The sequence below is a fragment of the Fukomys damarensis genome, unplaced genomic scaffold, assembly GCF_012274545.1.
Source record: "Fukomys damarensis isolate Sample0158 unplaced genomic scaffold, DMR_v1.0_HiC HiC_scaffold_5, whole genome shotgun sequence".
In the NCBI taxonomy this organism is placed as follows: domain Eukaryota; kingdom Metazoa; phylum Chordata; class Mammalia; order Rodentia; family Bathyergidae; genus Fukomys; species Fukomys damarensis.
The window spans coordinates 84179796-84196110 of NW_022900917.1; the positions used below are offsets into that span (position 1 = coordinate 84179796).

At 47.9% G+C, this 16315-nt stretch overlaps 1 protein-coding gene across 9 annotated transcripts; it reads left to right on the top strand.

Annotated features, from left to right (window-relative positions):
* On the top strand, positions 1-13617 carry Zfp41 (ZFP41 zinc finger protein). 9 transcript variants are annotated; one of them, XM_019209791.1, is made up of 6 exons: positions 1-25; positions 2350-2539; positions 3274-4886; positions 7219-7349; positions 10005-10157; positions 11626-13617. In XM_019209791.1, exon 3 carries the CDS (start codon positions 3439-3441, stop codon positions 4033-4035), a length of 597 nt encoding a protein of 198 aa, XP_019065336.1. In that variant the 5' UTR covers positions 1-25; positions 2350-2539; positions 3274-3438; the 3' UTR covers positions 4036-4886; positions 7219-7349; positions 10005-10157; positions 11626-13617. The 9 variants fall into 9 exon arrangements, with proteins under 9 accessions (XP_019065336.1, XP_019065334.1, XP_019065337.1 ...); XM_019209789.1 differs by having other exon boundaries at positions 7219-7345; XM_019209792.1 differs by lacking the exon at positions 10005-10157.
* The last annotated feature ends 2698 nt before the right edge of the window (positions 13618-16315 follow it).

Genomic DNA, 16315 nt, shown 5'->3' on the forward strand with positions numbered 1-16315 from the left:
GCCCATGGCCCCTGGTCTTCACCAGGTACCTTCTGCGTTCGCTAGCGCTCCGAGTCTCTGGGACGCGCGGTCCCGTGGAAGCCCCCTGGGGCCGGGCTGTCTGGGCGCCGGCGCTGGGAGGCCTTCCTGCTTCCCCACCACGACCCCTCCACCTGGGTGAAGGCCTGTCTCGGGCCTAGTCGTGGGCCGGCGTGGAGGGTCCAGTTTCTGAATCTAGATTCCCAAGGGCCGGGCGGGGAGGGGGTGAGCTTCCTAGGGGGCTGGACTGCTGATTGATGCCACAAGTCAGAGGCTTCACCCAGAGAGGTGTAGGAGCAACCTTGAAGTTGCACAGCAAGGCGGAAACCCTGGCTATTAGGCCAGCGGGGATTTAGCTGTCTTATATTACTAGCACTCTCTCGAGGCCTGTGAAGTGAGAGAGCCAAGAACACTGTCGCTATGGTGTACACCGTTTATAACAATTATTTCATTTTTCAGTGTGCACAGCCCCTGCCTTAGGGCCTGCCAACTCGAGAAGACTTTCAAAGTGTGTTTCCTGAGCTCCACGTGTGACAGGGTCAGGGACACGGGGATACAAAGATAGTTCTGCCCTGAGGAATCTTACCTCATAAGGAGACTGGCCTTTGTGGGAGTGACACGGGGAATGGCAAGTGCCGTAGTGGAGGAAGCAGTGCTGTGGGGCCACAGGACCTCACACTGGCCCCAGACTAGCAGGCGTCAGGCCCAGTAGGTTCCTCCAAGTGGACTCAACATAGGGCCACGGTGACTTCACATCCTGCCTTGGAGAGCTCAGCCCACCAGGTGTGGCACAAGTGTAGATTGCCCTTTTGTAATGGCTCTTGGTTTTACCTATTTTCTACTAAAGCTAGTTCCTACCCTCAGTTGAGCGGGGACCAGGTGCAATGGTGCATTCTTGTAATCAGCTATTCTGAAAGCTGAGGCAGGAGGATCACAAGATCAGGCTGGGCAACTCAAAAAATGAAAACTCAGTGTACCCAGGGTTCAATGCCCAGTATTAGAGGGTGGAGAGAGTCTCTATCTCTATGTGAGTCTTTGCTCTAGGTGGCAGAGCACCCCTGCCCTCCCCTGGCCCAGGTTTTCACCTTTCAAATCTAGCTCCTGCCTACCACTGAGAACTACCTCTTCCCAGAAGCCACCTCCAGGTAGTACCCTTGGAAAATGATGTTGGCCTGAATCCAAATCAAACTTGTCTAAATGTTTTCATTTAGAAAAGGTTACATTCTCAAACTCCTTGTAAGATAGCAAATGTGGGGCTGGAGATTTAGCTCAGTGGTGCTGCCACCTGCCTCACAAGAGCAAGGTCCCGAGTTCAATTCCCAGTACCACCAAAAAAAAAGCAAATGTATACAGTCATGCCAAACATCACTTTATAGAGAGTTTAGAATGCCTATACGCTAAAGCATGTGTCATTTGGGACATGTTTCACCTCCATTTCCTGCCTAGGATAGACCCCATCCTGAGACCCCAGTTTGGTTGACCAAGAACCAATACAAGTAAAGTGGAATATTGTTATCTAAAGCATTATATTTTAGGATAAGAGCTGGCAGAATTCTGGGCCTCTGAGTGAGCAAGAGTCCCAGTCATGGACTCCTTGCTAAGCATTTGCAATTCAAGTAGTAAACACAGTCTGCTGTGCTCATCTTCAAGGGGCAGGGTATGACTACTGATCTTTTGGGGGTTCCTTTCACCAGTAGTTTTTTAAAGGTTCTAAAATTTTTCAAGGTATTATACTGGAATCCATTAGTTCACACAGAGAAAGCAGGTGAGGAAAGCTCAGAAACAATACAGAAAAAAATACAGCAGAGTTATCTTAATTTATATTTTTGCAGTGCTGGGGATTGAACCCAGGGCTTAGTGCACTGTATTATTGAACAACACCCCCAGTCCCTGGAGCAGGATTCTTAACAAATGAAACACAAACCATGCAACTGCTACTCAAGAAACCAGGTCTCTGCCTGTCATTTGTCACTGGGGATAACTGGTTCTTTTTTGAACTGATACCAAGATTAAAATGCTGTCAAGTGAACTTACAGACAGAAAGTATCAAATCTTCCCCTTCTCGGGCCAGGGATTTAGCTCAGTGGTTCCAGTGCCTGCCTCACAAGTACAAGGGCCCAAGTTCGATCCCTAGTACTCCCCTACAAATCTTCCCCTCCTCCATAAGCAGCCCTTAAGAAAGATGTTTGTGTAGGAAAACCTTCAGCAGAGGCCTAGTTGAGGTCGCTTTTAGAGGTTTGGCTCTTAAATCCAAATGAGAACCTCAACAGCTCAGGCAGGAAGGAAGTGAAATCAGCCCAAGCAAGACTAACTCCTCCTCATGCCTTATAGGGTGGCAATGAAGATTAGATATACAGATGCTTGGAACAGAAGATATGCTCCTAAAGTGACAGTTAACTGTTTTGATTTTTGAGTCATTCAACAATTATTTAATGAGGTACCTGCATGTTCCAAGAGTTACCACAAAGCACTGGGAGAGATAACACAACAACAACAAAAAAGGACCATATATACTCAAAAAGTAAGAGAATCCAGGCCTAATTGCACACCCCTATAATCCCAGCTACTTGGCAGACTGAGGCAGGATAGAGAATTTAGGGCCAGCTTGGGGATTTGATCCCCAGCACTGAAAAAAAAAAAAAGTTTAGCTGTGTAAATAAGGAGAAAAGTGGAACAAGCTTAGGGAGGAAATGTGTAGGATTGATAGGGGACATCAGAGTATATCCCTGCAGGGATGGGGCCAGCTCCATGCAGACCTCTAGAAGTAGGAAAGATAGGGCATGTTTGGGGGGCCTAAAGCTATCCAGGATGAGGAAGGAAGGGAGAGGGCTGAGGTGTATTGGGTTAGTATGAGGGGAAGCCTTTGGAGATTAGAGCAAGGATAAGGATGGTGAGATTTGCTGGCTGCTGTGGGCAGTTCCACCCAAGGTCAGGCCCAGGATATGGGTGATGGATGCAAGTCATCCAGTCCGTAGCACCGAGTACACCAACTGGTCTCAATCTGGGCAACTAGAGGAGAAAGGGCCAATTGGGGAAGTGAAGAAGCAAAAGCCAGACGGCAGCTGTTGGTTCACAGTACACATGGATTCCATCTGGACATAGGTGGAGACCCTATCTCTTGGCAAAGGAGGAGAGCTCCCCAGCTAGTTGATGAGGAAGCTGGGATGGGTGAGAAGAGGGGTAGCTTTTGGGAGTCTAGAGGGATGCAGCCTGGGAACACACATTTGATGTGATATTCCTATCTTCTCTTTCCAGCAACGAAAGGACAGGTTCCATCTTCCTGGAGCAGAGCTTTAGCTGTACACATGATGTGGCGAGCCACCTCTACAGGACTGGAGTTACAGAGGAATCAGGAACCCCTGACTTCAGGCTCTCAGCCCTCCTTGGCTTCCAAGGTACTTCTGTCTCCCAGGATCAGTAATGGAAAAGTCCGCAGGCAGGAAAAAGACAACCCAGGCCCCAAAGGATGAAGTGGTTGTTCAAGAGGCCACTCTCAAAGAAGAGAAAGCATCGAGTGGGAAAAGGCCAAACAAGAGGTGCACAGGGGCCAGAAAACACCGCAAAGAGCCGACTCTGAGCCCTGAGGATGAAGCCCATCTCTTTGATGCCTTTGATGCTTCATTTAAAGATGACTTTGAGGGGGTGCCTGTTTTTGTTCCCTTTCAGAGGAAGAAACCCTATGAGTGCAGTGAATGTGGACGGATATTTAAGCACAAGACAGATCACATTCGCCATCAAAGAGTTCACACAGGAGAAAAGCCCTTTAAGTGCGGTGAGTGTGGGAAGACCTTCCGGCACAGCTCTGATGTCACTAAACACCAGAGAATTCACACTGGTGAGAAGCCCTTTAAATGTGGGGAGTGCGGGAAGGCCTTTAACTGCGGCTCCAACCTCCTGAAACACCAAAAAACACATACAGGTGAGAAGCCCTATGAGTGTGAGGAGTGTGGAAAAGCCTTCGCCTATAGCTCCTGTCTCATTCGCCACCGGAAGCGCCACCCGAGGAAGAAGCACTGAGCAGGCAGTGCCCTGTGGCACTCTGAGTTTGTGCTTATGCACCATGGCTTCTCTCATTCCTGGAAGCCCCAAGGGTCATGTACAATGTACCGGGTGTGCCTCTGACTACCTGGCTCTGTCATCACTAGAAAAATCCACCTGTCAGGCATGTGAGCAACTAAGCCAACAGAGGAAATCTCTGTACCAAGACAGTGATAACACAGAAGCTCCCCAGACTCATTGCAACTCCACTCATTTTCTGAAATACTCCATACCACTTGGGGCTCAGCACCAGAGACCAATGGCACAAGCCCTGGAACACAGCAACACCCAACAGGAGCAGCACCCACCGCTGGTGAGGACCCAGCGCCTCCTACTTCTACATCAGCCCTTCCGCCAGCACATCTAAGGACTCTAGCCTGTGGACACTCAGCCCCCTGGCTCTCTGAGCCCAGCCCTATGCAGCTGAGAATAGCTGGGACCTCATGCTGGATAGCAGTGCTCTGTAGTGAGCTTAGGGGACACTGGGTGGCACCAGTTCTCACTCATTCCTACACAGCTGGCCTCAGTGATTGTCCTGTGATTTGTTTTCCGGCTTCTTTCCTTGGGCTGGATCACCAGTCCCTGAGTTCAGGCTTTGTCCCCAGAACTGGGCCACATTGTGTGCCCTTCTGCCCTAGCTGTCATCTCAAATGGGCAGCCTGACTCACCTGGATCATCTCATTGGACACTGCCCTTGAACACTGCCACCATGGGAGATTTCTTCCCCAGACAGGAAGTGGGACCCAGGGTGCCGTCAGCCCCACCATTGGCAGCTTTCATGCACTTGATGGTCAGACATAGCTGTGGCCCTTCCCAATGGTGGCCCTCAGGTTAGTGCCGCTTCTCTGTCTCCCCATGTCCATCCTACCCCAAAGCAAGTTCACATGGCTGTGCTGCCCTCGGTGTCCCAAGAGTGATCTGGATGGGACTCTGCTCTTGGGTACTGGTTTGCAAGAGAGTAGCAGAGTAATGTTGCTGACCAGGAGGCTTTTTATTGGGAGAGTGTTGGCACCTGTTTTCACTGTTTGGACATAAAAAAATTAATAATGGCCTTAGTCTTTGGGGATTCTGTCCTAAAAGAAGGGTCCCTGGCTGGAGATGGGCTTGTTCATCAAGTAGTCATAAACTGGGAAGCCAAGATGCAGTCTTTACCATTACTATTGGCATCCTCCTAAAAGCTGTAATATTAAATACCCCTGCATGGGCAGTCCTAGCCACCTCTTATCATGGTGGTCACAGTTGTAAGGCTGCCACCCTTGAGAAGTGGCCCACGGCAAGCCTCCTTCTCACTTCCAAGAGCACTCTAATCCCTGTGCTCGAAGCTCTGCTTTCAAAGTGCATCTCTCCTCCCTGACCACACCTTGGCCAGTGGCCCAAGGAGCCCCTTGTGGCTGATAGGGGCCTGGAACATTGCCCATAGCTGTCTTATGAAGAGGCTGCTTGGATCCCTGCTCCCTTAAGCCCATTTTACAGATAAGTCATACACATCAGTGTCCCTGTGCCATACACACACACATTCACAGCCTAGATCAGGAAAATAAAATTCATGTGCATCCACAAACCAAAGGAAAGTCCACTGCAGGAGTTTAGCCTCTGGACTACTTAACTCTCTCCAGGAGAAGGCCCTGGAGCCCAGCCCATCACCTGCCCACAGCCAGATCTCACCACATAGGATAGCACCTCGCATTCCTGGGATATTCTCAGACCAGGTTTTCCTGGGCTGCAGCCAACTCACTGCTCCAGGGAGACCTTGGTGGCATCACCTGCACCTGTAAGGGGACCTCAGTGGCACCACCTCCACTGGCAGGAGGACTTCAGGTACCACCCTCTTTCACAGAGAAGAACATTCTGAGTAGAAGACCTCTCACCCTGGGATCTCCTTGTTCAGGGTTGTTAGGGGCTGTCCTATCCTACCCAGGCTGGGTCACTTCAGACTGCTGTCCCCAATAGAGAAAACCTTAGTCTCAGAAATGGAGGACCGGGGATTTAGCTCAGTGGTGCCGATTCCTGCCTCACAAGCACAAGGTCCTGAGCTTGATCCCCCGTACCAAAAAAAGAGAAAGAAATGGAGATCAGAGCCAGGAATGTAGTTCAGTGGTGCCATGCCTACCTAACAAGTGAAAGGTCCTGAGTTTGATCACCAGTACTAAGAAAAAAAAAAAAAAGAAATGGAGATTTAATGAGGCAAAATTATGCAAAGGCAGATGTCAGCTGGTATTGGAGACAGGCATACATACATTCATGCTATTTATGGGCCTGGTTTGGAAGAGTTGCCCACATTGCTAGCACAGCTGAAACAGAGCATAATTATCCGTAGGTAGCAGGATGGCATTGGTGCCTCAGCAGCTCAAGCCTCCTAGCCCAGGTCCTGGTTACTCATGATACATGCTAAGATTTTCAGGGGCGGGCACATGCTTTTAGGGGCTGTTTACTTTCAAAAGTTGAGCAAAAACAATATGCGTACCCTGAATGAGTCACACAGCAGATTGGCCAAGGGTCAGCCCCTCACAGACTTAGAGTTGGCATATGTTTTCAGTAAAGAGCCAGATAGAAAATGTTCCTGGCTTTGCAGCTGTGCAGTCTGTCAGAGCAACTCAGCTCCACCATGTGGTGAAACAGCAGTTACAGATGGCACAGGATAAATGACCATGGCTATGAGCCAACTAAACTGTAAAGAACTAGGCAGCAGCCATAGTTTGCCAAACCCTGTCCATGCGAAGGGTGTGTGAGAGTTCAGGCTACAGAGAGCTTTGTGAGCTTTCTACAAGTCTTAAAGTCCTCTAAAACAATTTCATCTAGAGAGGACTGGTCTAGGAAGCCACGAGCCCTAGATGCAGGAAGTGCACTGGAGTCACCGGTAGCAAGGAGCTGCTTGGAGCATATCCTCTGCAGTTTGATGTGGGAGAGTAATGATGTGGACACAGACGTCCATGACATCCCAGAGCACTCAACACCTGCCCTAAGGGTATCTGAATTTTTTTAATTGAATTATTATAGTATTGCAATAGCTTCTTCCCATTACCGTGGGAAGCATCCCTTTTAATGAGTGCAAAATAATCCATTGATTAGAAAAAATGAAGCCAATTTAACATTCCCAAGCCTGGACACCTTGGATGTTTCTGGTGTATATTATAAATAATACAGTAAATGTCTTTTCAACAGTTAGGACCAATAGGACAAGACCCAGATGTGGAATACCATAATGCCGAATACCTTTCTTGTGTTGGGCCACACAGACACCTACAACAGTGTGTAGACAGCAGGCAGTACCATGGCCCTCCAGCAGCTGGTAGGTGGGTTCTTACTTTGGCTTATTCCCTGGGAGAGAAGATATGTGTTTTAACCTAATGTCCTTAATTTCTGGGGAGGATATAGATGGTGGAGAGCAAAGCCCTCTAGCTAGAAGTCTTGGCCTCTGCCTTTGTACCTGTGGGACCTTGGGTGCATCATTAAGCTGACTTTTGCCTCAGTTTCCTCAGATGTCAGATGGGACTCATCCTATAAGGCCACTGAGAATTCATGAACTTGATGTATGAAGCTCTCAGTACAGTACTGATGCTTCAACAAATGCCAGCATGGTGGTGCTTGTCTGTAATCTCAGCACTCGGGAGGCTGAGGCAGGAGGATCACCTCAAGTTCAAGGCTCGCCTAGACTACATAGTGAATTCAAGGCCAACCTAAACTACATAGCAAGCCTCTGTCTCAAAGAAACAAAACAAAAGAAAAATAATTGCCAGAACTTCTCATTCAGATTTTTTGTTTTGTTTTATTTTTTGCTTTCTGTTTTTTGGCTGTACTGGGGATGAACCCAAGGCCTCATGCATGCGAAGCAAGAGCTGTACCACTGAGCCATGTCTTAATGAGATCAAATACTTGTTCACATGAATGGAAGGTAGCCTGCAAGCCAGTGGCCCTAGATGCTTCTGGGGAAGGACTGGAGCTGAATTCAACTGAACAAGCATGGAAAACAGCAAAAAGATTTTTTTAATGCATGAGGAAATCAAAATGTGCATGTGTGTGTGTGTGTGTTTCATAGTTCAGAGAAAAACTCACAACTAGCCAGGCATGGTGGTGCATACCTATAATCCCAGCACTTGTGTGGCTACACTGAGACAAGAGGAACACCATAAGTTTGAGGCCAGCCTGGGCTACATAGTGAGTTCAGGGCTGACCTGCACTACAAAATGAGACCTTGTCTCAAAAAAAACTACACAACCAAACTAGAATCAGCCTGCCATCTCTTGCTGTCACCCTTTTGGTGCCAAGTAGCTTGTTTCCCATTTCTTCCAAGGTCACCATCATGACATCACAGCACTAGCATCAAGATCATTAAAAAAAAAAATCATGGGGCCAGGGATTTAGCTCAGTGGCAGCTCACCTGCCTTGCAAGCCCAAGGTCCTGAGTTCAATCCCTGGTACCAGAAAAAAAAAAAATCCTGTCTTTTAGGTTGACAGGATTGGGGTTTCGTTGTTTAAATGAAACTCACTTTCCAGGAAAAAGACAACTGGAATGATGTGAGCAACAGGAGTGAAAAGTGGGGGCAAGTAATTTAAGGAAGAATAACATAAAGAGCCTAGCAACTCTCATGGAGATGCAACGGATGGTTTCCTCTTTCTGAAGAGACACCAAGCCCAGACAGTGTACAAGTCTGTTCAAGAAACAGCAGCTCCAGTCATACATGAACATGTGAACCAAAGAGAGAACAGAAAACACCCCTTATTTTAGGGAGCAAGTATGACTTCGAAGTCTAAATTACATCTCATTGTGTGACTCATGCACATAGATACAAAAATTGTATCAAAACACCAGCAAACTATATTCAGCAGAACATAACAAAGAATACAGCTGACCAAATCAGGCTTATTTAGAAAGTTTGGCTCCGTGTTGATATAACTTACCACGTTAATACACTACAGGGGGAAAGGAACACCTTACTGTCTAAGTAGCTGCAGAAAACACATTAATCAAAATCAGCATTGTCTTGGAGGCTCTGGCGAGTTCACTAAGGCAGGACTGAGATTTTTTTGCTTAGAGTGGAAAACCCAAATTGTCATAATTAAAAGATACTGTTATTGTCTAGGAATCTGAAAATCACGAACTACTGAAATTATTAGGGGGTTAGCAAGGTTGTCACATAAATGGATGTACAAAAATCAGTTGAGACTTACATCTAATAGAATCAGAAACAGAGACTCAAATGGATACTGGTGCATGGATGCTGAGAGCAGCCCTGGTCACAGTGGTGATAGAGCAGTTGTGGAGTATATACAAGAGTATGCCCCTGGGCTACAGAAAGGGGAAATTTTCATTCATGGATAGACCATGCAAACATGCTTCTTAGTGAAATAAGCCAGATAGAAGACAAGTGGGGATATAGTTTGTCAATAGAGCACTTGCCTAGCATGATCAAGGCCGTGGGTTCAGTCCCCAGCACTGCATGAAGGAATGAATAAAAAGGAAAAGGTTTTTTTGTTTGTGTTTTGAGATGGGGTCTTGCTATGTAGTTCAAGCTGGCCTTGAACTCTCAGCAATCCTCCTGCCTCAGCCTCCCAAGTAGTAGGGTTACAGGCATGTGCCACCACACTAGGTGAAAAATTGATAATTTTCATCATACTAAAATTCACAACTTTCTAGAGAAAGGAAGGGATGTAAAAAGGATTAAGATGTGTTATACACATTACCAACCTCCCATGATGAGGGTAATTATTATGTAGTACAAATATGTGTTGTATTAATTTAAAAGCCCTCATGAATGAGGTTAGTGCTCTTATAAAAGAGACTTGAAATAAAAATTTAAAAACACAACTTCTGCTCACCAAAGGAATGAAAAACTAGATGGCTTTCAGGGAAATGACATTGTGCTCCAAGAGCAGGCTATAACAGAGCATGTGCTTTGCAGTCATAAAATTGTTTTTTTTTAACCTCTGGACACACATGATGGCTACAGACCCCGCACCTGTGGACAGCCAACCTCCTGGAAGTTTCTGTAATCACCCACACCCCTCCCTTTCTGAAAGAGCAGCACCACATGCCAAAGAAGGAGCTGAGAGCCAGAGTCACCTGTGGAGAGCCCAAGACTCCTTTGTGAGGCAAGCAAGAAGTAAGCATATGCTGTACTGAGACCGGCAGGGGGCTGCTTGTCTTCATATCAGGTTATTTATCCTCACCACCATAGCAGCAAGTGACTGGTATTCCCAATATGAACAGCCTAGAGGAATCCAGTGAGTTTGTTACTGATGTTGTTTTGTTTTGTTTTGTTTTATGCAATACTGAGGGTTGACCCCAACACTACTACTGAGCTACATCCCAGCCACCCATCCCTTTTGTGGTACTGAGGTTTGAACCCAGGGCTCTATATCTGCACAAAACTGCATCCTCATCCTTTTTTTTTTTTTTTTTTTTTTTGAGGTAGAGTCTTGCTAAGTTGTTAAGTTGCCCAGGCTAGGTCCAAACTTGTAGTCCTCCTGCCTCAGCCCCCCAGAATACTGGAGTCCAGCACCTTTTTATTTTGAGACAAGGTCTCAATAATTTATCCACACTGCTCTATTTGCAATCCTCCTGCCTTAGCCACCAAGTACCTGGGATTACAGGCATGGGCAACTGCACACCAATAGAAATTCTATTTTTTTTAAAAAAGACAAATACCAAATATACAAAGATTTCACAGAAGAAAATACAAATGGTTTATACACGAGATATTCAACCTCATTAGTAATTAAGAATACAAGTTTTAAAAAAAGAATACAACTTAAAATAACAAAATTGAATTTTTTGCCTGAGAGCATGGTGAAATATACAAGTCTGATCCTTCTGTGTTGGAGAGAAGCTGAGCTGAGGAGCTCTACCCTGGTAAAACAGCCCACGCTACTTAATCAGTCTGGTACTCTACAGCAAGTCAAAGATCTGATTCCCTGTTAACCCAGAAGCTTCATTTATTGGTTCACCCTGGAGGAACATTGGTACATGCACCAAAAAGATGTGTGCAGTAACATCCATAGTGTTCTCCTGGGTCAGGGAACATGAAGGAACCGAAGTGTCATCAAGGAGCAGTGGTCAATCACAGTCTGAGTATAAAGGGAAAGTGACTCAGCAGAGACAAGGAAGCAGCCACAGCATGCCCCAACAGATAGGACACTGAGCAGAGAAGACATACAGTGGGATTTTAATCACTGTAAAGTTCAAACCAAGCAGATTGAATGGCATGCTTTTGGGGCTCTTACATGGTAAAGCTAGAGAAGAACAAAAGAACCTGTGTGCCAGGGTGAAAGCAGGAAAGGATGCATTTCCCAGCCAGGTTGGGGGCGGTGTCATCTCTGCTGTGGAGGTCTTCTACAAGGTTCTTTATGCTTGACCCAGTGCCTGTCCTCGTTTTAGATGTAACACTTGTTTCCCGTGAGTGCTGACTGGATCCACGCTTCCACTGCCCTCTTCCTGAGGGCACCCCATGGCCAAGGTTGCTGATGGAACCAGCTTCCACTTGGCTAAAGCCATTTGCTAGCTTCATCGTTTGCTTTCTCCCAACAAAGGAACAGCACCTCTACTCATTGACTCGGTTTCTCTTTTTCCAGACTGCTAGAGTGGATCACCCCAGCAAGAAGCTCTGATGAGACATGCGTACAAAGGAACCTCAAAAGCAGTAGGAAAGACCCCCACAATCCTGCATTCAAGGAAGGAACAGAGAGGACCAGTGTCTACATGCAGTTCCTTGGGCAGAGGATGCAACAGAGAGGCGGCTGGGGACCTGCACACTGAATGGCTGGCCCCGTGAGGTCAGCTTGATGGCAAGACAGGGTGAGTTCAGGGAGGCCTTTCAGACACAGTGGGCAAAGGCAGGGCCCTTCCTGGTTCCCAAACCAACTTTTCATGAGTGACCAGCAGTCCTTGCTCACTATCAGCTGGTGCCCAGCACTAGCTTCGGACTTTAGTAAGGCCACCCTGCAGAGGCAGTTAAGAAACCCATTCAATTTTCACAACCTTCTGGACATCTAAGATGTTCCCAAGGGGAAACCTGAGACCCCCCTCAACCAAGCATCAGAGTTCTCGTTGCAGGAAAATGTTTAACCAAAGCTAGAAACGTCCTAGGAGTATGAGGTGTCCACAGCGGTTAGGGCCTATTACCTGGGCAGCATAACCTGAACCGCATGTCCAGCAGACACTGTCTCCCAAAGCCTTGACCTGCAGGAAGAGCATGGCCAGCAGAGCTGCAGCTGGGCATCACATGCAGAGAGTCTCTGCCAGAGACCAGGCTTTGAGTGTCCCTCCAAGTGCTCTGTGACCCTCACTTGCATCTGTTGTCCCTGAAGCCTCATCCCAGTTGGGCAGGAAGGCAGAAACCATCTCTTGGGAGAAGCAGGAGGTGAGCATGTTGGAGAGGGGACCCTCCCTTGGGACCAACATCTCAGGGACACAAACCCAGCTGCACAGTGCCAGGGCCTCATCTGCACAGGGAGGGACAAGGCTGACCAGTGAGGCAGACTTAGCCCAGACTGAGTCCACTTGTTTCCTGACAGGCTGTGATCTCAGAGTGCACATGAGCTTCGTTTCTAGTGACCTTGCCAGTCCCTCCCAATTTGGGCACCAAGATGTAATTGTTCCTTTTCTGTAAAAGTGGGCTGAGACACCAAGACATGCTGCACAGGAAGGCAAACCTGGAGGAGGGAGGGGTCTCCTGGGCCAAGGTACACGATTTGTGGCTTCTGGGGAGACTCAAAAAAAAAGAGGATAGGGTGGACTTCCAGGTGGTGTGGACAAGGAGCTGGGCCCCTGTGCCATTAGTTAACTTCAGGTTAGGATACTGCTCTTAGCATCAGGAGAGCCTTCTAGAGCCTAGTGCCTCAAGAGGTTATTTGCTCCTCACTGGTTTCCTCCTCAGTCACTAGCTGCATGGTCAGTGCACTGAGGACAAGCAGATTTTCCTCACCTTGACCAAACCTTGGCTGTAGTGACACCCAAGTTGGCAATGTTGCACTGCAGATGGCTCTAGAGAATCTCTGGACCTGCACAGGGTTCCTGCTGCCTCTGGGCCCAGCTGCCTGTCCATGTCTCACCTCAGCCTGGTTGAGGGGGCTGTTGTTTCCATCTTTGTACCTCTTCGCTTTCCTGTGGTTCTAACTCCTGGTGTGGCTGAACCCTTGGCATGTCCTTACATCCTCTCATGAGATGTGTGTCCTGCTCTTATTTCAAACCGCAGTGACTAGTGTGTTGTGAACAACTTTTGACAGCCATGGTTATGGTCTCTTGTGTTGTGGCAGATACTTTCCTAGTGTGATGTTTCCCAGTTACATCATCCAAAAAATTTAACTTCCAACTCACCTAAGTTGTTAAACTTTACTTTCATACAATATCTTTAGTCTGTAGTGTGAACATTGGGACATTCTATTTGTCTTTGGCATAGGTGCCACTTTGTATGTGGTTCCCTTATCCTGTGGATTGCTGTACAGGTCCCCACATTGCCTGCAGCGACCCCGTGATACTCATTAGCAGACACTAACTTTCCTACTGCTTATGAATATTTTCTCACAGAATAAAATGTCTATTTCTAACTCGCTTCCTGTGTTCCATTGATTGAGAGTTCTCCAAGGAGGCTACTGTCTTCTTCCCCCAGAAGAATATGGGCATCCCTGTCTCCGGTGTCTGGGGATGCTTCAATAACAAAAATCACACCCCTCTCCAGTGACAAAATACCTCCCCACTTTTCTGGCACCAGGGACACTAAGTTGGAGTTCAGCCTGTTAATTCATGCCTGCAGTCAGGATCTTGAGGGAGGCCTGGGAGATGTCCTGGACTCTGCCCTCCGACCCTGTGGTCAGTGTTATCCAGGCTTCTGTGCCTTTGCTCACTCACAATTTTTTTTTTTTTAAGACAGGGTCTCACTATGTAGTTCAGGCTGGCTTTAAACTCACTATGTAGCCCAGGCTAGCCTCAAACTCGTGGCAGTCCTCTTGCCTCAGCTTCCAGAGTTCTGGGTTTATGGGTGTGTATCACCACACCCTGCTACCTTTTGTGTTCTTAACAGGGCACAGTCCTGTCCTCCAGAGGACACTTGGCAATGTGTGGGAATAATTTATCACAAGTGGGAGGACTCAGTGGGTTGAGCCAGGGGCACTGTCAAACACCCTACAACACACAGGCAGTCCTGACAGCAAACAAACCAGCCCCAAAGTCGCTACTGCCACAGGTGAAGAATGCCGAGTTAGACCCAGAAAATTAAGTCAGCAACTGAAACATGATTCACAAGCACATAGAAGAACCCAAGAAACTTCTGAAATTTTAGAAGATAAGCCATCTGCATGATTCTGTGGTCTCTAAGACATATTTTGCCTTTTTTCTAATCCCAACTCCCCACAACCCTAAAACTGATTTTTTCAAATGCACATCCATTAGGAGGCTGAGGCAGGAGGGTCACTTCAACTCATAAGTCCAAGGCTACTTTGGGCAACATAACAGGACTGTTTTTAAAAAACAAAAATTGGGGCTAGAGATATAGCTATGTGGTAGAGCACTTATCTAGCAAGCTCAAGGCTCTAGGTTTGAGCCCCAGGCGACACCCCAATAAAGCACTTAAGACCCCCTCCCTCCTCTGCTCAGACTACAGTGGCTCCCTGTACAGCCAGAACAGAATCCAAGCTCTCCATAGGGCTTTGAGACAGCCACTGTCCAGTATTCTGTTGGGCAAACTGAGTGTGCGCAGGTGTTCTAATTGCAACAAAAGAGCAGCTCAGTGGCAGAGCACTTGCTAGCATGTACAGTTTGTGGGTTCAGGTCCCCAGCTGTGCAAAAACAAAAGGACCCAGCTTTTTCTCTTCCATACTTAGAAAGAGTAAGTCCAGGCAATGGGGTTGGGATGGGGGGCTCAGTTGTTTGTTTTTTGAGACAGGGTCTTGCTTATAGTTCAGGCTGGCCTGGCACTATGTAGCCCGGGCTGACCTCCAGCTCTTGGCAATCCTCCTGCCTCAGCCTTCCAAGTGCTGGGATTACAGGCATGTGCTACCACATGTGGCAAGAGAACTCTAAATTATGGATGAGTCCTTTCCAGGCATATGCTTTATATACTTTAGAATTTCTTACTCATCTGTGATCCCAGCACTTGAGAAGCTGAAGCAGGATAATCACCACAAGTTCAAGCCACCTGGGCTACATAGACTCTGTCTCAAAACAAAAAACAATCCAAACAGGGTCATAAACTGAATGGGTTTCAGGGCCACCGATGTTTAGTATAAAAAACTTTGTAGTCACTGTGAGTATCCAAGTAAAACCCTGAGTCCTGCCTAAAATGTTTTCAGGTTCCGTTAAATACAAAGTATGGTGTTATGCTCTGACTCAACGTTCAAAACCTTCCAATGTGCTTCTGCCCACCCACTTCTCTCACCCCCAAAGTCTGCTAGTAGCTGGGCCTAGCCCTCCAGGTGCCTCACTCAGCAGTGAAGCTAAAGGTTAGAAACAGAGTCTCCCGCATACAACCTCCATCCTGGGAAGCCAAGGTCAGATGTGTGTGCTTAGGACACACACACTGACCATACCCTCAGGACCTCCCACTCGGGTCAGAAAACCCACTGCCCTGCTGAGGAAACCTTTGTGTTAATGCCTAGGAACTATTAGTGCCTGCAGAGATTTCCCTTACTCCTGGAAACAACCCTCAGGTTTACGATCCACTGACTCCAGGGGCAACCCTGGCTCTAAGAGGACAGCAGGCCGTGAAACCGGCTTCCACCTGCACAGGTCTCCCTTGACAGATACACAGCAAACCAGCAGATCTTAGCTCCCGAGCCCCTCCCCGGGAGCCTGGCCAGCTCAGACACTTCTGCTGTTTACTTCTATTTGCCGACTCCAAAGCTAGCCTAGAGTCCAGCCCGCGCAAGCTTCATGGGGCATAAAAGAGCAGCCCCCAGAGAAAGGGCTGACCAATGCCCCGGCCTCCGTGTGACTTGGCGAGGAGGGCAGAAGGGGCAATCTACAGCTCGCTCTCCCGCACTAGAGCCCGATCCATGTTGAGGTCCTATGTTGTCTCGTTTGCTGTGCGCCAGAGCCCGATGGACCCTGGTAGATTCAGGAATGGCTCAGTCCCCTTCTCCCGACCAGAGAGGTCTACGAGGGCAGCGACCCTGTCCAGGCCGAGTCCACTACCCCAAGGAAGTGCTGCCTCCCGAACTGCCCAGCGCTCGCGAGTCCATAGGACTTGGTGGTCGCAAAGGCTACCGAGGCGCGGTACTCCGGCGCCCAGAGCGTCCCGGAAGCGCAGGAGGCTGGGCGGGCGAGAGG

Coding starts and splice junctions, on each gene's coding strand:
- Zfp41 (XM_019209791.1), top strand. CDS start 3,439: ATGGAAAAGTCCGCAGGCAGGAAAAAGACAACCCAGGCCCCAAAGGAT.